The 24614-nt window shown below is 31.3% G+C and overlaps 1 protein-coding gene and 1 long non-coding RNA gene across 10 annotated transcripts in view; both read right to left on the reverse strand.

Moving 5' to 3' along the window:
- Positions 1-1436: 1436 nt before the first annotated feature.
- LOC106464234 (protein bric-a-brac 2-like) overlaps positions 1437-24614 on the reverse strand; it is a 60033-nt gene continuing 36855 nt past the window's right edge. Inside the window, exons 5-7 of one of the 9 annotated variants that reach the window (XM_022391939.1) lie at positions 10150-10402; positions 5975-6043; positions 4942-4957 (exon numbers count right to left, since the gene is read on the reverse strand). In XM_022391939.1, the coding sequence (XP_022247647.1) occupies position 4957; positions 5975-6043; positions 10150-10402 (323 nt within the window). In that variant the 3' untranslated portion in view covers positions 4942-4956. Of the gene's footprint in view, positions 1950-2721; positions 3211-4934; positions 4958-5974; positions 6044-7061; positions 7103-7319; positions 7387-10149; positions 10403-24614 lie in introns of those variants that run through there. The other 8 variants (XM_022391941.1, XM_022391943.1, XM_022391940.1 and 5 more) reach the window with 8 other exon arrangements.
- Positions 10596-22854, reverse strand: LOC111086970. The gene is made up of 4 exons (XR_002611689.1): positions 22682-22854; positions 21587-21665; positions 13057-13218; positions 10596-11231 (listed from the first exon to the last, which is right to left on the reverse strand). It is a non-coding gene; the product is annotated as an uncharacterized LOC111086970 (long non-coding RNA).

The following is a 24614-nucleotide window of genomic DNA, read 5'->3' on the forward strand; positions in this document are numbered from 1 at the left end:
GCCAAGTTGTGAAAAAGAATAAGACTGAACACAGAATGTAAAATGCAGTGAAAATGATCTTCATTCCACAAAACAATCAAAATTATGGGTGGGTGTGACAAAAGATGATGCTTTTATTAGAAGTTGAGTTCTTAAAATTCTGTGACAATCTCTTGAAAATTTGAGTTCCAGACTGAGAAAACATAGCATAATATTCATATCTTTTATAATGCTATTCTTCCCAGGGTAAGTGTGCTACCTATCACTGCTAGTCTTTCCTATCAAAAAATATAGGAGGTAGTAATATCAAGGTATCACTGTCCTCTTTTACTTTGTATATTCTACTTTACCACAGTTTTCCCATATGATATCATAGTGGAATGACCCAGAACAATAGGTAACATAGAAGAAAGGAATTTAGCCACTTCCTTGACCAAAGTTCTACATTAAATTGCATACACTGACATGCAGAAAAAATTTGAATAATTCTAGGTAAACTTTAAGAGTTAACTAAAGAGATTAGAAAACATCTACTGTGCCTATATACTATATTATTATGGATACTGTAACCAACAAAGCCATGGATCCACAAAATTAGGGTTATAAATGTAGTAAATAAAAAAATAATAAAATTGAGCTCTCAATATAAATAGCTAAGGCATATGATACTACTAAAAATAATGAAAAGTATGAGAAGGACTAAATTAGACAACATTTTTTCTTCAATATTGTATTTCATAATATTAGTAACGACAACATATCAATTTAAAACTGATGTTGATTTGCAATATCAAGAAACTTTTCCATAAAACCTCCATTATTTATGCTGTATAAAATAAATATGTATATATATAGCTTCATGGAATGCCAAATTAAACTGCTTTCAACCCATTAGACATTTATACCACATTTTACTTGGTAATTAATGATTTTGTTTGTTTCCGAATTTTCACGTAAAGCTACACAATTGCTATTTGTCATTCCTAATTTTGAATTCATAGATTAGAGGGAAGAATACTAGCAAACAGCACCAATCATCAACCCTTGGGATACTCATCTAATGGAATAGCAGAATTTAACCATTACTCTTAAATTGTTCCCACGGCAGAAAGATGAGAAGCAGGTTTTTTTCTCAATTGGCCATGAACCATGCACCCTCTCATTCACAGTCTGAGCACCCTAACCTAATTAGGCCATATCTGTCCTGGGAGTTGAAAATAGTTTTACTTGCCTAAAAGAATCATTGAATAAGAATTTAAAATAATAATTTGTACAAATTAAACAATTCACAATTATTAAGCCTTTAGAAAATGTCATTCATTAGATATTGTACAATTTCAATAATCCAAAGGGTAACTCAAAAAAAAAAAACAAATTGAAAATATTTAATAAACTTCAACAAGAATCAGTTTTAATCAGCTTTGAAATGAAAGTCAAACTTCTTTTAGCTGCAAGAAGTCACAAATGAAATTTACTTAACAGATTTGTAAATATGATTCCTCTAAAATTGCTTTACTGATTTCTCTCCAGAAATTCAGTCTCCTACTTTCGAAACAATTAGGCTTAAATATAACATTTTCTCTGTAATTTTTTAAATTGCTAGTGAACATCAACAACAAGTAAATTCCAAAGCATGTTCAGAACAAAATTGGTTCCTATTTGACAAAATTAAATTCTATTACAAAATGTAGAATTTATATTTGCTCAAAAAACAAGTCCATGCACAGTTTCTTTGTGCTTCTTCAAAGTGTAATTTCTTGAAAAAGTATTTTTACAAATATCACAAATAATTCTTTCCCTGATCATTTGATGTCGTTTCATATGACGACGCATTGTTGATCTATCGAAGAAGTTGTAATGACACAGAGGGCACTGAGTCCTACTTGTTTTAGCATGCTGGCTGTGACAGATAGAATAACTTGTAGGCTTGTTAAGCCAGGTGGAAAGTCCTTTTTCATACATGCTGTGAACTAAAAAAACAGAAAAGATATATATATATATATATATCACTGTAATCTGTAAAATTAAAAATTATAAAAATGGCACTAGCTTACATCTCTTTGGTTGTAGCTACATTATTTTTTAAAAGAAAATAACCCTAAACTTGACTGCCAAAATGATGAAGAACAGTAAGGCTTATTTGAATCTCAGTTTGATAACACTTGCAATAGGATTTTTATTCTTTTCAAATGTGGTAGTATAAAACATGCTTCATAAACAACCTGAATATGATTCGTAATATCCAATTTTATTATTCAAAAAACAGCTATAAAAATAACTGTCACCAACCAATGATGTTTTACACTCTTTTTACACAAATAACCAGACAAAACTGTCTAACATTAAGCAAGCCTGTAAAAAAAACTACAAAATATTTATTAAAATGTAATGGATAGCCCATCTACAATTTTACAGTAAATGAATGCAACGGTGCACAGTTATTACAGCAATTATTATGGTGTGAATGCCACTTTTAAGCTGACAAAGCATGATTATAATTAATTATACTTATTCTATGATAAGTATAAGTCAGTACACAGTTATGTTTGTTTTTAATAAAATATGAAGGATATACTCATATTTTATAAAAAGTCAAATATAAAATTCCACGAAATATGAAATCACATAAAAGTTCAATTTAAATCAGTTTACAATTTTATGAACCACTAGAAATAGTCTTGCATTTGATTTGATTTTTTTAAACATTGTTTACACAAGAGCAAACACATCACTGTAGGTAAGTTAATTTTTTATTTATTTATCATGTTATTCATTTATAGTAGTAGTCTACAAGATATTCAAATATTATGTAAAACATAAGCTCTGAAACCCACTCGTGTGTTCCAATCATAAACTGACTTTAAAATCTATTTTAAATCTATTTAAAACTGTGTAATTGATATTAGTATAAGTTATGTTAAAAAGGAAAGTTCTTTTTGTGAAACTCAGCAAAGCAATTTTTCTTTAGATCCATACACAAAGCAACCCCACATCTAGCACATTTGATGTTACTCCTCCTCTGAATTCCTTCTTTACTACAAAGCACACATCTTCTACGGGTACACCCTTCAGGAACATGTCCTCCAATTTCATGAAACTCAGTACTAAAGTCTTGAGAAAATCCTGTTGCATTGTCTAACCTGGAAACATATGCTTCAGCTAAATAGAAGTTATTTTTCTCAGCAAAACTGGTGTAAGTGTGCATTACAAACTTCTGTTGATTTTTTATTCCTGAAAATGAACAATGAAAATAAATTATAACAACTATAATTCTTTTTTTCTTTTTTTACTGTAGTACTGCTTCTATAATTCACAAGTAAATACGGTCAGGTCATGTTAAAAATGTAATAACAAATAATAAAAAGTTTAAAGGACGAAATGTTTTGTGACAAAAAACAAACAATGTAATAGATAATAAATACAATTAAATTACATGAAATATTACTAATATAAATTGTGCCACCATAAATCAACATTCTTGTCCCATTGTTTTCAACTTTAGTGGTTCAAAATTTCAAACTCACAGAGCAGTTCTCTAGAGGTCAACATATATGCACTCATGGTAGTGAAAGAGTTAATACATTACATTGGTAGCTTATAAGACACGCTAAAAAGGACAGGAAAAAACTATAGTTCTATACTGTTCCCAAGTGTAGTTTGAAAAAGTGCTTGTAGATCTTACTATCAATTATGCTACTGAGTCCAGCAATTTTGCTTCTAACAGTTTATTTATATTAGAGAATAATCTGTCAACTGTTAAATCTTTAAAAGTTGATATACAAAAGCCTTCTTTTTTTTTCCAAATACCTTTTATAGTGCCTATTCTTTTATTACCTATTAAAACCAATTATTGTATTCAAATCTTCCTCATTATAAAAACATCATAAGAATTTTTCTACATTCTTATTTTTGCCTTTTAAAGGACCAAATAATAACTACAGTACTTAATTTTATTAAATCTTGTCTACAATCTGAAACAGTTTACAGCACATACACAACAATGTCATATAGAAGTTTGGCTGAACAATACAGTTATCAGGACATTCACCAAAACTTGCAAACTAATTTCACATACATTGGTTCATGGTGATAATAAAAACACAACTGTGTATCATCATTCCCAATAACATTCACATCCTTACTGGTTCTTTTTTCTTTAAAATATTCAGATAGTACTGATGTATGATTTAAATACAGTGGTTTGGAGTTTGAAATGACATATTCCCATTTTCTTTGATGTAGAGAAATATATCTTTTTACATCTTTGGTATGTAGAATAATGGAAGATAAAATCCCTCATTGTAAACTGTTTTATTTCATCTTTATGTTTCACTTGCTAAACATTGAAAAACACTACCAGTACACACTTTTCTATGATAACTTGTAAAATAATACAAGCTAAAAAAAATCAAGATGTTTTGTAAGTCATAAAAAATTCATCAATATTTCATATCTGTGCTTCCTAACAAAAAATATACACTTCCACAAAACCTTAGCCAAGATAGTCAGTTTATTAACTTTGAGAAAAAATATTTAATGAGCAAGTTTTCTCCAAAACTGAGACAGAAATTATGCTAAAGATTAGTAATTCAAGTAATTTTCCATAATCAGATAGCTAATTCATCTAAGAACATCATCTAAGAGTTAAAGCAAGCCATCTCATCAAAAAGTTGAATTTCAAACTGAATCTATTGGCTAACTCAGTTTAGATTTAGATGAAGATATAATCCACAAGTTTCCTCCAACTCTTGTTTATACGAGCTTCTAAACTGGACATGGGTAGAATTGAGTGGTGGTATAGAAGGGCTCAATTATTTTCTAATCTATGATGTTTCCAATGACTTATCAAATGATCCTTCCTGCTCAAGGTTTTTGCAGATATCAGGGCAGTTAAAATTTCTGTGTTTTCAACATCACACATCTTTGCAAACTGGACACTGGTATCTGAAGCAATGCCTACTGTGGAAATGTTGCTAATCTGAAATAAGTAAATGGTAAAATAACAATTATAAATACAAGCCACTTGACACAATTTTTATGTACAGTCCCTGTAATAGTATGTTGAAGTGTAATGTTTTAACACTGATTTTGATTTTTCCTTAAGAATCACAAGAAAAGGGAATCTGTGATGTAGAGGCCTAATGCCTAATATGCAAAACTGAGATTTAGCAGCACAGTGGATATTGGATGCTAATGAGCATTGAAATATAGTAGCACAGTGGATATTGGGTGTTAACAAGTATTGGGATGCAGTAGCACAGTGGATATTTGATGCCACTGAGTACTGATATACAGCAGCACAGTGGATATTACATGCTAATGAGTACTGTTCTACAGCAGCACAGTGGATACTGGGTGCCAATGAGTAATGGGATATAGTAGTACAGTGTATATTGGATGCTAATGAGCACTGAGATACAGCAGCACAGTGAATATTACATCCTAATGAGTACTGAGATACAGCAGCACAGTGGATATTGCATGCTAATGAGTACTGTTCTACAGCAGCACAGTGGATACTGGGTGCTAATGAGTAATGGGATATAGTAGTACATAAAATATTGGATGCTAACAAGCACTTGTAAACAGTCATTGTTATAATATGGTAAATACATGATGTATATTTGTCACATTATTAATAGGCTCATGTCAAATGCACTTAATAAGTTACCATGGAGCTAAACTGTAGTTTTTAAGGATAATGTGCACCATAATGTATGATGATTGAGAGGCTACTATCCTATATCAAGAGAAATGGAAAGCTAGTTCTTATCTTTATTTATATAACTTAATGGTATAATTCTTAATAAAATATATCTTAACCATTTTTTTGTCAGATCCAATGGTACGTAGACAGTATTTAAACTAATGTGAATACAATGCAGAAAAAATCCAAACAAAAACTTTGAATGTCGTGCTTAAAATTAATCAAATGTTCATTCTTAGGAAAACAGTACATAAAAACTACAATGATATTAATATTTGTTAACTGTACCAAAAATTAAAATTGTAGATGGCACTTTGTCTTCCAGAGTTTTTCATCTCAGGTATAGCAAAAGAGGAGCTGTACAAGCCAAAGAATAAACACTTGTATATCAGAATGGCATATTAACTTTTATAATACAACAACCATCCCTTATCAATTGAAGAAAAATCAACTTATAGCTTTATAAATATTAACTACCATTCTTATTAAACCTATTAAAATATTTTTTTAATTTTCCAGATTTAGTGGCAGTGAATTTAAAACAAGATGAAGTGACAGAAAGCATTTACAAAAAATAAGAATTTTACACAAAACATCAAATCACTTCAGTGAAACATAGCTTTAAATTGAAATCTACAAGAAACTTGACTCCAGAAACTGATGGGGAAAGATAACGAAGCCAATTCATTCTTGAAAAAAAATTTCAGAACTAGTAGTTTCAGAGTTTCAGCATTTAGTTGTTGCAATAAGACAAGGGCTTCTCAGAAATTAACCCTGCTCTGCTTGTATCAACAAAATTTGACTATATATGTTGTGTGTGTCATTCCCAAGAATATGTCATAAACAAATGATGATATTGATAAAGTGCCTTCATGTACTGCCCAAGATTTGCTCCAGAAACTTCAATATGGAATGAAAAATATTAGGAGAACAAAATTATAGCAGATTTCCAAGGAGGGTAACAGCCCCTGATCTACCTAACTCACTATAAACTGTCCCCTGATCTACCTAACTCACTATAGACTGTACGATGTGGAGAGAACATAGATCAAGATACTCTACATGTGCATGTGGTGCTCAGGCAGCAGATTAGGGTAATGGTAACATCACAAATAGTTCATGGCAGGCGTTTCCAAAAGGAAGAAAGGAGTAATATTAATCATAGGTACTTCTTCAATGTTTCTATATCTATATGTGCATGTATAAATAGATGTCTATGTGGAATAATAACTTATAGTTATAAAATATGTTCAAAGCTTTAATGAGAAATCAAAGCCAAAAACTACTACAAGAAAGTATTTTTAAACCCTCAAAAATGCAGCAAAATATTTTCTGACTGTTCCAAACTTCAATTCTGTAGTTGAGCAACTTCAACTTTCTTGATAACATTTCAGGATGATTCAGCCTGTATTTTTCCTTATAGAAGAGAGTTTTAGCATAGTCTTTTAATCACTTATCTTGCTTATCACTTATCTTAATCAACAAAAAACTTAACAAAATTATCAATGATAAATCCAAATAATCAGTAAAACCACTTACCAAAGTTGACACTGGAATTGAAAGTAACCATACTTTAGATCTGAGGAGCATTAAGAACTAGATGATTAAAATGCTAATGGTTCTGGAATTCAAAAAATCCTCAGCTGCATTACTTTCCTCCATGTTGAACAAAATACTTCAATAGAACCCCTATCACTACCCTTTAGACAAGAAAAATGCAAAGATGAATCTTAAAGATATTAAAAATGATGAAGCAAAGTCAAAGGCTTTCACAATAAACTGATGGGCAGCAGCAGACTGACTGTAGTTGAACATGACAGTGTTCTTCAACAATACTCAACATTTCTTGATCAAATATTGTAGTGAATTTGTATAGTTTAGCCTGACTAATAATAGAATTTAACATATACCTTGAAGTAGAGCTAAGCTATTAGTGTAATCTGCTAGCTGACTGATCATCAGGCTCATTAATCAATTACCTTTCACTAAATCAATTATTCTTACATATAACTTGAATAGCTGGAATAATCAAAAATAGTAATAATTGGAAACACTAATTTTGATTATTTGCCTGAGTCATGACACTAATCAATTAGGCTTGAATTAATCAATAATAATAATGAGAAACCATAATATCAATATTTCAATTAGTTGATTATTTTCATGATATCAATCCATATAATCATAATTTGATTAATCAATTATTTTAAGTGACATAATTCAACACTCTTAGGTAATCAAATATATTGATCAAATGATTTAAATGCTTTACCTTAGATGTCATCTATGTGAGAAGCCACAGAAACAAAGAAATGAAGTAACTCTACAAATAGGTTTAAACATCAAATATGATATCAGTTTTTCCTGTATCTCTGTTACACAGGTGTCTGTGTGTCTATATATGCACACACACACACACACATGAAACAGGTAATGAAGACCAATACTGTAACAGGCTGTACCACTGAGGCAACAAACCATTACAAATAACAGTCAATGGTAATTTCATTCAGATCACCAACTCAAGGAAGTTTATAAAAGAACCAAGGAAACAGTCAATATTCATATGCAAAACATATATTTATTTAACTTCCAAAAAGATAAAAATAATAGTTACAAAAGATGCAGTTCAACATCTGTTAAATATTATGATAGACTTATTACTTACACTTATAAAAAATCTCTTAATTACACATCATTACTACTTCTTTCAAACTTGTTATTTCAACTAAACTTTCTAGTTTCTTATGCTTTGCTAGTTACATTTATAGATTTATACCATAGAGTATATCATACTTATTGAAAAACAGAAACTTGGTTCATTGAAGTAACTCAGGGTGCTGTCAGTTTCACTAGCAGGACAAAGACGCTTGACTACTACTGGATGAACTTGGCGACTCCCAGTTAACTGATAACTCCCCTCTAGCTTAGTCTGAGCATTATACTTAGCATTATACTCCAATCCTTCCTGTCTCCTCTAATTATTATAAACTTTCTAAGTTTATTTCCACTGATTTAAGTTCATTCTCTTGTAGATATATAGCAAATAATGAGCAAAGTTCATGGTGATTAGTGAGTAGTACCTCTTCCAGTAGAATCAAATAATCTCAGCCTTCCAGTGTTTAGTTTGCTGTACATGTGAATAATCACTATTTTTAGTAAATATCTATCTTATTTCAGTCTTTCTTCCATCCTGAAGCTCTGTCAATACTTACTTCATTAACTATCTTCTACTGCATGGCCTATGGTTAAGATGCTATTTTCCTACTCAATGCTGTTTTCCATTATTCAGTGTACACTGCCAACTATGATAACCAATTCTACTATGTTGCTTCAAAAGCGATTTCTCACTTGCAGCCAATACAAATGTTGATTACACTTTCATTTGGAATGATTTGTAATAGCTATAAAAGTCTCTTCACCTTTATCTGACAGAAATGTTACTATGCTCCTTAATTAAAATAGGATAATAAACCGATGTGTCCTGTCTTTGACCAGGCTATGAAATATGTGACTGTTTATACATTCAAACTTTTACTCAACCATATCTTTTAGTTATCTTTAATGTGGGAATGTTTCACTATCATGTTACAGAATTTGTTCAAAACAGGTTTCAAATCAACATACAAGAAATTAAAAAAAAACAGAAGTGGTCATCCTTATTGGACATAGCTTTAATGGCTGTCTTCACTTCAGGTAAAGACTTATTTTGTTACAATTTTTGTGATATAAGCAAATATAAACATTCTCACAAGTTCCTTCTGCAAGACAAAAAATATATATACATTATTTCAAAAAGTCTACAAAATATTAGTTCACATGCAACCCAAATTTAAAAAAATTCCCTAAAATCCAAACATACCTAAAGTGTTTTAGTTATTACCAATAACAAAAAAGGTGTACATATATATGCCTGTAATAGTGTCTATTAAAATTCATCACGGCCTAATTCACCTACTTTAATACTACTGGGACATTATATACAATATACAGTTTGTAGTGATCAGCCAATTAGAATATTATTGGAGTTATTATCATATGCTGATCAACACATAAATAAAATTATAAGAACTACAAATCATGATCAACTGACACTACCAAAGATTTAAAAACACATATAAAAGTTGCTGAAAAACAAATTTCTGTTTCAATATAATATAATTATTATTATGTACTAGAGAATATGGTTAGATAGGTTAATTAAATTAATTTGTATATAATGTGCAACATCTCAGAAAAGTATCATTTGGACTTTTTCTAAATTTGTATTTTCTGACTGACTCATACTTTGTGGTAAAAACCTTCTTCAAAACCTAACTTAAAAAGAAATCACTGTGATTTCTGAAGAAGAGTAGAAAAGTAATAGTTTAATATCTCTATATACGTAACATAGAGATGAAGAAATGAATATAAAAGTTCAAACTCATTTCTCAAACAGCAAACCATCTGGAAAATACTATTACCATCTTTGTTGTTTGAGTTCCATTCCTGCATGAACTGTCTGTTTGTGTGTTTTTAAGTTACCCTTCCACGAGAATGACCTGAAGCATATGGAACATTGATAAGAGTGGCGAGCAGGTCTGTGCATCTCTTGGTGTCTTTTCATATTAGACTTACTAGAAAATGTCTTCTTACATACTGAACATTCATTCTCCTTGATAATTGCAAGTAGGGAGTTTTCATCAAAGAATGTGTTGAGATTACTTGAAGAATATCCTATTGAAACACACACAAACATATTATAGATAAGTTTATCTTTCATGAAAAAAAAAGTAGGGTACAATATCCAACACAGGTTATCAATACTTAATTAATCAAATTATTAATTAATTGTAAAATATTAAATAGTACTATGATTTTGTAAGTTATATTCAATATCATATACTTTTAGTTAAACCTCAATAAAACTGTTTTCATGGCTTTCATAATATTTAGCTATTTTTATGCTCAAAAACAACTGTCAGGGTGATTTTTTAAAGATATATAATTAATAAAACACAGTAGTTCTTCATTGTCAGTTTTGTACAAACAATATTCTTTATTAGCATAATAACAGATACAAAAATATTACTTTTGTGTAAAAGTTAGTTGCTATTAGAAAAAAACATTTTGCATTTCAATATCACATACAACAAACATATTTGATCATTTACTCTTTCTATGACATTCACATCACGTTACTTGTCCTCTATATCTTTTATTCATATTCCTTTCTTTCAATGCATAATGCAGTAAGTTAGAAATGTGTGTGTACAAGACATTTCAGAATATAGACATAAACCACATAAATATGTGCACTTTGTTGTGAACATTACAAGCCAACTGACTGCAAAAAAGGATCAACAGATTTACTAGAGTTTAATCATACATCAGTCTACACATGATTTTAAAATTTGTTGCAATGTAGAAAGCAGAAAGGCCAAGATGTAGAAATATTTGAACAAACCTGTTAATATCAGTCAAGGATAAAGCTTTAGTTTTGACAACAAATAAAGCAGCCAACTGGATTTGCAAGATTTTGATTTTTCAATTTCTTAGTCTGCTGCTATGCAGATATAAAAAATACTACCTATTAATCTTTTTATTAACTAACACTACCATACACATTATATTAATAACATAGGATAAATACAAGTTATCTGAAGGCATTTACTATTTCTACAAATATGTACAATACTTTTTTAGTACTATTATAATATCTTTAAAAAGTGAATTAATATTTTAGAAATAAAGAATTATATTTCACCAGTAAAACCCATTTGGTTATTATAATCAAGATTTATTCAATGGTATAAAAAACATTTTCAACCTATTTTCAGAGAAATGGCAACCATTTTTTCTTCCTATACTAACTGATAATATTTATGCACTCAAATATAATGCAATATGCAGTTGAGGTAAACTGCCTGATTGGAGTCAAAGCGCAACTTAAAAATTTGTAAAGTTACTATATTATTACTAAAATGGTAAAGTAACATAAACTAATTGGAAACTTAATACATGCATATTAAATCTAAATAAAACTTTCACTGACTTTATATTTTATATATAATTAGAATTTTTATATAAACAGATATTTCCCTAATTTTGATACTAATAAATGCATATACTGTGGATTTACATGTAGATTAGCTCTTAACCCAGTTGAATTTTTTAATTATGCTGTCAATAGTAAATTTTACAAGGCATGCAAACTTTATCAATTACTGAAAAATGGTTTAAATGCTATATATCAATACTACAATCACTAGACATCTTTATTGATTTAGGAAAAATGAAAACATTCTTATGGATGTTGTATATTCTAAAGAACAAGTCCAACAAAATCATTTATCTAATTTCCTTTCCTTTTTGTTTCATTATTTATATTTTTCAAGTTTATTGGATGGAACCAAGCCCAATTATGCTTATACATGTAGAAGAAGATTTGTCACATCCTTATACATGTAGAAGAAGATTTGTACAAATCTTCTTCTACATGTATGAGAATGTGACAAATCTTCTTCTACATGTATAAAAATGTACAAATCTTCTTCTACATGTATAAGAATGTGACAAATCTTCTTCTACATGTATAAGAATGTGACAAATCTTCTTCTACATGTATAAGAATGTGCACATTTTTATACATGTAAATTTTGAATTCTTACATTTGAATAGGTAAATCACATTATTCATGCACTTTTCAATATTTTATTTAACTTCAACAAACTTTTAAGTCTTAAGTTACTTCAAAACACAGTTTGTAGTGAAACTTGAGGATATATTTTGGTCACTAAGCTTTTCATCATGTAAGGCAGTAAGGAGAGCGGGAGTAGGCAACCTTCCTAGCCTTCAACAAACACAGGTTACATATGTCATTTTATGGAACAAATGTAATTCATTAAAACAATTTTACTAAGTTCTGATCCACTGTTTCTATATAGATACGCTGATTCACACATCTAAAGCTTTGATGAATTCAATTGACATATGACCCATGTTCCCACTTCACACCAAAATGAGTGTGTGAAACTCCCTTCATGATTTCAACAACCCCATCACCTAGAGGTCTGGCTATGGTAAGATGCATGAAAGTTTGCCTACAAAAGGTAGTGTTATAGTTATACAAGGTTTTACAGATGAAACTAAAGTAAGGATGTATTGGTTTTGTTCGGGTTTCTCTCAACAAAATTACCAGGATACCCATTTTTACAAAGTATAGTTTTTATATTTGATAGTTCTTCAAGAAACAGTTTACAAGATCAAGCTAGATTATAGGCCCTGGATACAAGAATGAAAATTAAACTTTTCTTAAGATAATTAGGAACAAAGCTAATAAATGAAAGTTTTTCTGTGATAACATTAAGCTTAAAATCCAAAATTCATACCTTCTTCAGAGTATCAAGGAAAGGAAGTTTCCATTCATTTGCAAATACACCAGTGAAACTCATGTTGTTTGTTTTCAGGTAGTTAAGATGAGAGCACCTACTAGATTCTTTAACACCTATAACCAAAATATAATGCTACCCAAAATTTGACAAAGAAGTGACCTGCAAGTTGAAAAAATTGTATTCAAATGCCAGTTAAAAGAAAAAAAATAATTTATCACAATGTTTGAAGTAAATGCTCTTGCTCACATAATCTCATCATTCTAAAAGATACAATGTTCAAAAAAACAGACGATGCAAGTTTTGTATGCCAATAATATTATGGGCAGTAATGGCAGAAAAAACAACAAAGGAAAAAGGCAACAGAAAAATCCAAAGATAATGAAAGTGGAGATATAATATAAATAGTAATCATCTGGAAATGACCATTCTCATAAGTGGTTGTTTTTAATACAATGTAGTTATAAGTTTAGTAAAAACATGTGTTTTATGTATTAAAAATAGTACAAAGCCATAATATATTTGATACAAAGGGAAATCATTGTAGTAAGATATGTTATGCAAATTTTTTTCTGTGTGTTCCACAATTTTTCTTTTAATTGCTGATAATATTCCTGTCATTTGTTATTGTAACATCTGTCTTTTTCAAACATAGAATCTTTGATATACTGCTAGTACCTGATGAAAAATTTTTGCTCAAACTGTATTAAAAAATGTTTCATTCAATTGATGCTTACTGAGTTTTCTATCTTCAAACGTTTCTTGGCTTCCTTATTTCACCAATGTATACTATTTCATCTTCTTTTTCTTGTAAGGAGACAACTTAGAAGGCAAGAGCCAAGTGCAAGTTTCATTCAGAGATAGAACGTGGAAGGAAGTTAGTTATTAGAGGTGTATTTATAATAAGTTACAAGTTAATAAACTGGGAGAAGCTGAGTTCATCATTAATAAAATTATATCCGGGATAAAACTTTATTCATCTACTTAATATAGCTGAGTGATTAGTGGAATATTTAATCCTCAGGTTCATTAACCAATTCTACTAATCAATTATGCTTACAAGATTTCAATAGTCAGAATAAATTAAAATAATAATAATAATCAGAAGCACTAATTTCAATTAGTTGTTTATTTTTGAGCCATGACAGTAATTGATTTAGTTGAACAGCCTTGAATTAAACAAATATAATAATAATAAAATCATAATGGCAATATTTTGATTATTTGAACTGTTGGAATAATCGAAAATAATAATAACCTGAAATGTATATTTCAATTAGTCAGTCAGTAATTATTTATTTCATGAATCCTGAAAAGAAAAACACATAATATAGACAATTCATAGGTGGCAGTACTTTTCTCAATGATATAGCTACCAATAGTAGTTTTAGAAAGTAATTCAAGATGGTTACTATGTAATTTGAGTCAATGTTGTAGTGGAGACCTCAATATTCAAAACTAAGACCTTGGAATAAATTACACAATGAAAAATAAAGCAAGAAGTACAAAAATCACATGCATCAAACATACTTTTTAACATCTTACCCACAAATCTTTTACATGTTAATCCACAGTCTTTGTTTTAACATTTCCTCCTATGACAAAAAAAAAAGAATGAATAAAAAAATACATAAAAGGGTCAGCAAATGGAACTAAAACCAGTATCGATGTCAGTAAATTCTTTATGATCTTTGAAGCCAAACAGGATCACAGCAGATCTATTAGACATGTTGAATATCATGATAATCGCTAATGCTTGACGTAAAGACATGCACCAAATGAAGTGCGTGTTATAACCATGAACTGGTGTACAGGTGTATTACTAACTACCAAGGGGGTTTTACTAGTAAAATATCTTTGTAAAGATGCAGTAAGGTGTAGTATTAACTACCAAGTGGGTTTTACCAGTAAAACATCTTTGTAAAGGTGTAGTACTAACTAAGCGGTCTTACTAGTAAAACATCTTTGTGAAGGTGTAGTACTAACTACCAAGGAGGTTTTAGTAGTAAAACATCTTTATAAAGGAGTAGTACTAACTGCCAAGGGGGTTTTACAAAGGTGTAGTACCAACTATTAATGGGTTATACTAGTAAAACATCTTTGATGCTACACTGCACCTTCTATGAAATGAAGGCATAATCAGTATTTAGCATTTAATAATCCTGGGTCAAAAATAATCCTGGCTGGTCTAATACTAGTAAAACGTTTAAATTTAGCCACTCTCATTTTTGAAAGCTGTAAAAAATTGATACCAAGTCTTACAACACTGATTTGTGTGAGAGTCAGAGGCAACCTGCTGAAAAAATATTAGTGGGTAATGGCATGTGATGGAAACAAATATGTATATTGCTATATACATATGTGACAAATCAACGTGTATGGTCTCACTCATCTGTAGGAACTTTACACAACGTCATTCATGAGTATTGCATAGCATGAATAAATCAATTACATAATAAACACAGTTATTAAGCTATATGTGAATGGAAACAAAAGATCTGTTCTGGATATCAAACAGAGCTGGGCAATTGGTTGTATTTGCTAACTGATTACTCGATAGGACCATTAACTGGTTACATTTGATTAACTGATTAATACAGAGTTCCTCAAACCATAATACATGTTCTCCTTACATGCAAGAAAAAATTTAACGTTATACTTTTCCTATACTGAAAATGTATTTTTGATAGGTACTTCCCTCCACTCACAAGATTAGCTATTCTATATGCAAACTTTTTTATTACACATGCCACAATCCTTCTGCACCCCCTTATTGGAATCAAATGATTCCAATGTGCCTCTCATGCAAATCATCATGCTTCACCTATCCACCAATAGAATCATAGAACACTCACGTGATGCATGTGACTCCCTCTATGTGCCTCTACCAAACTATCACTTCAAAGTTTGGTAGTTGAAAGAAGCACCAGAAGTGAGTGGGGAGGAAGGGTGGGAAGTGTGAGGAGGGAAATAGCTATCAGAAATACATTTTCAGTACGTCCATGTAAAAACGAAAACGCAGTTGCAGGGCATGAAGATAAAAAGCAAAAGCTCGTACCACCCAACAGAAAACATCCAGAGCCAAAAGGGTAGGGCGTGAAATTGGTATACCACCTCTCAATGGATAAACCGAAGCTAAGGAAGAGACCATTTCAAGATGGGAATATGCAGATAGGCATTGGAGATATCCATCTTGTCATCCATAGACCTGGAGAAAAATCCCACTGAAGATTGAGGTAGGACTCAATGGTGAAATGTGGGAGGTGAACAAAGTTATTGAGGCAGGACAGATCGATGACAGGCCTCTAGTCCCTGGTCTTTTGGGGAACAAACAGACGGGAGCAAAACCACGGTGAACGAGGTGGAACAGGTTCTATAGCTTGTTGGGTGAGGAGGTCCTGTATCACCTCTGATAGACACTGGCAAGTTACTGGATCCTGAAGAGAAGGGAAGGAAACAGGTACCTGGGACAAGGGATGTGGAGCAAGAAATGGAATTTTGATTCCTGAGAACCCAAAATTCCGAGATGAAAAGGCACCAATGATAAACGAAGATTGCAAGGCGAGCTCCCACTTGGCTCAAACCCACCAGTTAGTCTCTGGAACTGTTGGTTTTAATGTGCTTTGTTGAAAAAAATGGTGAGCCGTGGCACTGTGGGAAGGATGGGAAACTGAAATAGATGCCACACTTAGCTCTGACTGAGATAAACAGGAAACTAGATGTGAAAAGGTAGAGTTGCTGGGTAGATGCCACCTGAGACTCCAAGGATTCCGGACCATATCAAAGACAAAACGTCTTAAAAGCAGAGCCATACGCAAATCCTGGAGATAAGGAGCAGGTAAACGGGTACGAAATAATATAAAGAGCATCACAACCCAAAAGGTCCCAACAACAAAGACTGCAAAGCCAGAGCCAAAGACAATAAATGAGCCAATGAGAAGATAAGGAGAGAGAGGGTGTCTCCAGAAAACCTCTCAGGATTTCTGTATGGAGCCTCAGACAGAGTTGTGAAAATTAGGCATGGGCGAGACTAACAGGAGAATCAGGGCCCACGCCTCAAATGGGAAAAACCAAACCTAACAGCTGTTGGTCAAAATATGGACAGTCCACCCTAAGAAATGCGAGGGCCGACTGATCCAAAACCCATGAGGGACGCGGCATACTTGCACAATTTCCCAACTCAGAGGCGAACTGGTCAGCATGGACCCGAATGTCAAGAGATAGTAGAAAAACTAAATAGGGTTGGGAAGTATGTTCATGCAATAACAAAGGATGCGAGTCATAAGATATACGAGCAAGGGATAAAACATCACATATCTGAGAAATAAAGTCTGAAAAAACCGTAGACGGCCAAACAGAATCCTCAGGGAGGGTATGGGACAGCATGGCAAAATCTGGAGGTGTTAACAGGCATTCAAAGTCCTCATTAGCCTGACCAGGTACCATAGGTTCAGGAGGAAGAGGGGTCTGGAGATAAAGATTGACCCATATAACATTCAATCTCCCTGCGAATAAACGTAGATAAATCTCTCGTCGGGTTGCCAGCACCTGAAGCCTGTGGTATAGTGCCTATCGATTGTGTGACACCCAAAGTGGTGACATTAACTTCAGAATTCATGGCAATGTAGTCTACAAAATCGTTTGAAGTGAATAAGACATGCGAATGGAATAAGGGTAAGTGAACTGAGATAATGTCATAAAAACTTAGTAATTTAAATTAAATTAAACCACTTTGAGAAAATACAATCTCAAACATGAAACCAGACAGGAAAAAAAAAAGAAAAACATCCAAGTACAAGCGAGGTCAAACAAGAAGTGATAATTCAGTAAAGGCTCATAGAGGGAGTCTCATGCATCGCGCTAGTGTACTATGATCCTATTGGTGGATAGGTGATGTATGATGATTTGCATGAGACACATATTGGAATTATCTGATTCCAATAGAAGGGTGCAGAAAGCTTCTGGTATGCGTAATAAAAAAGTTTGCATATAGAGGGCAGCAATAAACGAGAATAGCTAATCTTGTGAGGAGAGGGTAGTACCATAATGGAATCAAAAGTTGGTAGTAGGTACTGCCACCCAGTTTCCTTTCCTTTAGTAAGTACTTCAAAATTAGTGACAGTGTCAGGTAGTCTTAGTAGCTCTGCCATGACAAAAACAAGGCAAGCAAGTTTGATGGAAATATTTCAGTTTTATAGATAGTTGGAATATATCAAAGACAGTAATAATCAGAAACCCTAATTTCAATTAGTTAATTATTTTTGTGACAATTTAATCAACATTTTGATTAATTGATTGTTTGAATAATTGAAAACAATAACAACTGGAAACACTAACTTCATTCAATTAATTAAATCATAATTTCAATTAATCAATTAGTTTGTGTAATACTAATCAATGTAATTGCTGCTTATAGGTAAATGATTATATCAGCCAATCTGTTAAATCACTCAGCTCTAGACAGGATAATCACTAATACCTTTCCATGTAAAAACAGAAGAAAACATTTAAAACCTCAGCCTTCTCAGTATTCAACAAAACCGTGCCAGCAGCATCTTTTAAGGGCCCAATCCCCATTTTAGCATTTTGTTTTCCTTCAACAGAATATTTATTACACTTTTAATTCTTTAATGTAATAAGACATTATAGTTTTACATAATTATTTCTTCATCAATTACAAGTTTTATACCATATTTCATTCACACATCTCACAATTAATAAATATCAAAAAATTCATTAAATGATGGTGTACATGTACAAATATTAGAAGTATGATCTCATTGTATAACTGTTAAACCAACTGTAACAGGACATGTTATTCATAAGTAAATATACTTCAAAAGAAAAAACTTTTTCATGAAATTAAAAGATAGTTAATTGATTAAATAATAATAAAAAATGAGAAATAATGAAATAGTGTACCACCCAAAGGCATTCAGCAGTAGAAGCTAAAAATTATGTTGGTGATATTACTGGGGAAAATGAATGGCTTATTCACTACAAGTATATATCCAAAATATGAAATATATATATGTGTATAGGAGGAGTGATCTTCTTGAGCATAATAATATATCAAGAATATCAAAACGACCACCAGCTTCAAAATACTATATCTTTTAATATCTTCAGTTTGTTGGAAGCACTTTTACAGCCTACACTGCTCTTCAGCCAAACTAATTAAATACAATACACAACTCACTTTAACAAAATCAAAATGCTTATACAATAATTATATCCCAATAAAAATATAAACGAATTTTATGTTATTTCAAATCCATAAACAGCATCCTTCTATGAATAAATATACAAAAATATATATATATACCATAATTTTTGAAATACATATTTTTTGACTAAAGATTTATCTAAAAGTTAGGGTGTATATAGTATACAGTGACAAATCTAAATGCTTTTTTTTTCAGCCAGTCCAGACCATTATTCCCAACATGCATTGTGAACAATAATGCATACTTACTAGAAATGTTGTGCTTTGATGGTATGTCTTATTAATTCTCTCTGTATCTAAGACACAAATGAGAATTGTCTCCCGTTGTTGTCAATTTTCAGTATTTTTAAATGTGATTTTTGAAATTAAATGATCAAGAAGCTAAGTGTTGTGAATTTTAGGATTTATTTATATGCATAGTTAGAAATGTTTGTAAATACAACATTAATTATCGTTAAATTATATTTGATATTCAAAACTACAAATCTTTTTTGAGGAAACCTTCAAATTCTGAGTCAGAACCACTTTCCTTGAATAGTTGTAGTTATTTTTCTACCAGCTGTAAGTGGGTTATTGGCAATGTCTATTTGCTGGCCTCAACTCCAAATATAGCAAGCAATACAGCATGTGCACAATTAGAGATTATATGGACACTCTAACATTCTTGTCATCAAACAGTTACTTTGACTGCAGTATTGCAAAAGTCTAGATGCATATTATTTATGGTGAAAAGACAAATTTGACTCTTTGTGAAGATTAGAGTGCATATTATATTTGGGAGTGTATTAGATTTGGAAAATTACAATATACATATATATATATATATATATATTTAAAGTCCAGTCAAACCCTTTGTATTATGTCATATTCATCTCTACACTTTTATCACTTTTGCCCTCTACAAACAAGTAGAGAAAGAACTTAACATGAAGAGCAGTAGAGCACACCCTAAGAATATATAAGGCAATGCCACATACACTACACAAGGAATAAAACAAACCTTTGCAATTTTTTTTCCAGTATCAGTTTATAATAAAATATTGCTTAATGCAATTTTTAGTCAAACATAATTAACGTAAAAATAAATATATATAAAACTGTGTTAAATGTTTCTTGTAAAATGGAGTTAAAGAAAATATGCAAATACATTTCAAAATTTTCAACTTAAGGTTGTCATGAGGTGAATCATACAAGATGCAGAAAATTAAAATAACATTAAATTTTTAATAGCAACAAACTGGGATTAAAAGAGCATATTAGCAAGAAATATATCTCCCAAAGTTAAAACCTTGCCTTAAAGAGTGAAATACATATGAAATAGAATAAGTGCTTATTTGTAGTTTATTATTTTAATTTTCATGAAAAGTGAAATATATATATCAATGACAGAACAAGATACATTTTAAGAATCTTACAAAAATGGCATCCAAATATGGCAAGAAAGACAGTCATTTTCAACATAAAAAAAGATTATGGTAGTGATCTCAATTTGAAAATCAGTGATACATGAATTTTAGGGTCAGACCAAACTATATCCTAATAATTACAGTCTAATAAACTGCTAAACTCACTTCTTAACAAATCAGATTATTCTGTGTAAGACTGAGAGGCACATCCACTCAAAGTAGACAGACTATATGTATGATAATATTATTAAATATTTTAATATTTATTAAACTCTTAAACAGCAATCTATTTCAACCTTTGTCACCAATACTATTCTGAGATGTTACACAATTTTGTAATATATTATTTACTTCCTCTGCTACAATTTTAAGAATTTTACAGTGTACAACTGGATTTCACTCGTTTCAGAAGTGATTAATTCATTACTTTCTCATATAATTTACTAACTCTAAAGAAAAAACAGAAGTACTAGCCATACATTCTCACACAGAGCTATAAACTTTATACTGAACTTCACATACAAATCTAGTTAAAACTTAAAACTTGGAAGTTAGAGAAAGTTCAATGAAATGTTAAAAATTTATCATTTATGTTAACTGATCAAAAATGTAAGACTAGCATGTAAAGCTTTTAACTAAAAAACAAAATGAAACTCATAATGAATGCATTAAAAGGTTAAATGCTTTAAAGCCACATGCAATGAATATGAATAAGATTTAAAAGCAACAGCAAAAAAAATGTTTTCTATTTGGGTGTAGTAAGTTGATAGTTGTACAATAACTTCACTACTAAACTTCTATCAAACACTTATCATGCTAAATTTGGTGATGAATACATTCATTTGTATCTAATAAAACTAATTCATGTAAATAATATTGCCAAACAGTATTATGTTACCAAAACTGGCCAAGTTTCTTCCTCTGCATGATTATACTTTTAGTCAGGCTGCTGGTGTTTAAGAGAATTAAAAGAACAGCTGCAAAGATAAGAAAAATTGTGTTGAAAAACAAAATCATGAAAAATAACTCTGCAAAAACCAGATACAATACAACTTGGCAAAACAAAGTCCATAGGTCACATACTTAAACCAATGGATGAAACACAGTCTTAGGCCAGGTTTCTGTAGCCCTGTTTGAATAGGCTACCTTTCAACAAGTCCATAGAGAAACATATACATGCTAGCTTGACTTTAAGAATAAAAGTTACAGTATGTAGCCTTTACCCATGTACAAGTACTAGCATCAATAGCACGAAAATTTAGCAAAATATTACATTTTGTTCTCATGACAAACCCGAGGAAGGACCATTTCCTAAAATGTTGTTCCAGGATTCATCAAATAACTTACAGTTTAATTTGGCATGTGTTTCACCTTTTTGTCTTATTCTACATTATATTTTACAAATGTAATACTAATAATGTATATAATGTGAGATGGTGTGGCACAAGTTCAGTCAGAGAAACTAGTCAAAAATAAATTCAAAATGTTTCATTACACTGTGAGTATATGCACATCATGGACCAGATCTAACTTTGTTCAAGAATCTAATTTGTTACTGGTTTTGTATTGGCAATATTATTGTGAAGTAAGTGTTATGCAAGATTAAGACTCAACAATGACAACAGGAAACTAACATTAACAGGACATCAATAATAACATTAAAAACTATTAATGTCATTATAATAAGTCAAGTTAGGATTAATAATAATAAATTACAGTAATACAAAGAGCAGCCTACAGTTAATATCTAATATTAAGTTTTTTGTTGAGTGTATCAGTATCACTGCCTGTCATTGTAATTTATTTTGTATCACTATCACTTAAGAATAAGAGTTGTTACCTCTCAGGCTTCTCTACTTAAATTAAGTTATAATTGAATTTAAAGTTATATCAAATATTTATTATGTTGAATTTACTGGAGCAATTAATACCCTTGTATCTAATGTTACTATTTCCTGCAAATGATATTGATAATTAAAATACATGAACGTACCGGTTCTATTTAATATTTTTTACTTTTCCTGCTAGTTCCAACCTACATTTCATTCTAAAATACAAAAAACATAAAGTCAAATGAATCATCAAACTAGCATTCAACAGAAGGCGCTACGATAGAACGAGTACTCTTGTCAACGTTTCGGTCCTAAAAAAAAGAAGTGCTTGAAAGCACTATGAGTATATCATTTTAACAACAATCAAAAAATGCATTAGGCCTCTACGTCACAGATTCTCTTTTCAATTTAACCTCTGGTAAAAAAGAAAATAAATCGTTAACACATATATATTATATATTTCAACAACAGTTAAAAAATAACTAAAAATTACACACCTCTAGCAGTGTTGTAAAACAAAAGAGGCTAAAACAAAAAAAATAATAAAATATTTAAAACTATGGTTTCTATTCGGGGGACATTTTTCAATATTTCATGCCCTGTTACTATGCAAAACTAACCGGTGATCATACTGTGCTGTAAATGTGTGCTACAGGGGCGTAAATAATAACAACGCAATGAACTTCGAGTATAATAGAGACAAAAAAAAAAAAAGGAAAAAAAGAAGGGAGCGAGATAGAGAGTTTGTTTGTATGTTTGTATTGTTACGTCTCCGTTCGTTAGTTAATTTTCCGGAAATTCGTTCCGACGAAACTTTAGCGACACAAGTCCTTTCTTAAATAAAACTGGTTTATTCTTTCTGAATATAACTTTGCGATACACTTAATTTCAACAGTCGCACTATAACAAACGCTATAGTTCGCAACGAACGTCTCACGTGCTCGACTCAACAATACTCAGTTCAATTACACATTGTTGCCATCACTTTGTGACCGTCTTATATATACAAGAATACCGAATCAAGTAAGCTCTCGAGAAGTCAGGAAGGGACGTGAACGTTCGAGAAGTGCATGACGTGTTACTAGCGTCACGTGACCTGCGTTGTCGTAACAGTATATTATTAAGAGCAAAGCTACACAATGGGCTATCTGTTCTATGCCCACCACTGATATCGAAGCCCAGTTTTTAGCGTTAAAAGCCTTCAAACTTGCCGATGAGCCACTGGGGGGTAATAGATAAAGAAGTATGTGCAGTACGGATTTACGGTTTGCTCCACGAACGATGTGTATTAGTTCATTTCAGAGAATAGGATTGTTGTTTATTTATTTACTATCTGTCGTAGCCATAAAAAATTACGGGCGGTATGTCTGCGGACTTACAATGCTAGAAACCGGGTTTCGATACCTGTGGTGGGCAGAGCACAGATAGCCCATTCTGTAGCATTTTGCTTAATTACAAACAAACAAAAAATTACGGGTTGGAGTTTTGTAAAAAAATAAAACTCTGTGAGCCCTCAGTCTTCCTTTTAGCAACTTTTGTTCATTAAACTTCCCTCTTCATCATAAAATAAAAACAATCACACTCTGATAAAATAGAAATGTTTATTTCAGTCAATCAACGGAGGAAGTCTAGTTGTTTTCTTGAAATTTGTTCACAAAAAGAAATATTTTTACAGTGAGCGTTGGTCGCTAAATGTTTCGGAGTGAGCTTTATTCACTAAAAGTTTCAGAGTGAACATTGTTCACTAAATGTTTCAGGATGGACAACGATCACTAAGCGTTTTTGAGCAAACTTTTATCACTAATTTTTTCACAGTGGACTTTTGTTACTAAAACCGATACAAACTTGTAGCTGTAAGAAGACAATGTAAACGTTAATGAATTTTAATGTTCAAAAGTAAAGTTTGGCAGCTCATGTGCATAGGAACCTCTTTTGTATTCTTTCCTACTCAAACTGGGCTCTATCCATGTGATAACCAAAAAAAGTAGGAAAAGGTATGTGGCTGGATTGAAGAGTAAGCTGTGTTGACTGTTGTATGACAGGGACGACACAGAGTAGCACAGCTAAAGGTATTGGTCAAGTGGATACCCAGTG

The sequence above is a fragment of the Limulus polyphemus genome, unplaced genomic scaffold (assembly GCF_000517525.1).
Source record: "Limulus polyphemus unplaced genomic scaffold, Limulus_polyphemus-2.1.2 Scaffold1594, whole genome shotgun sequence".
Lineage (NCBI taxonomy): Eukaryota > Metazoa > Arthropoda > Merostomata > Xiphosura > Limulidae > Limulus > Limulus polyphemus.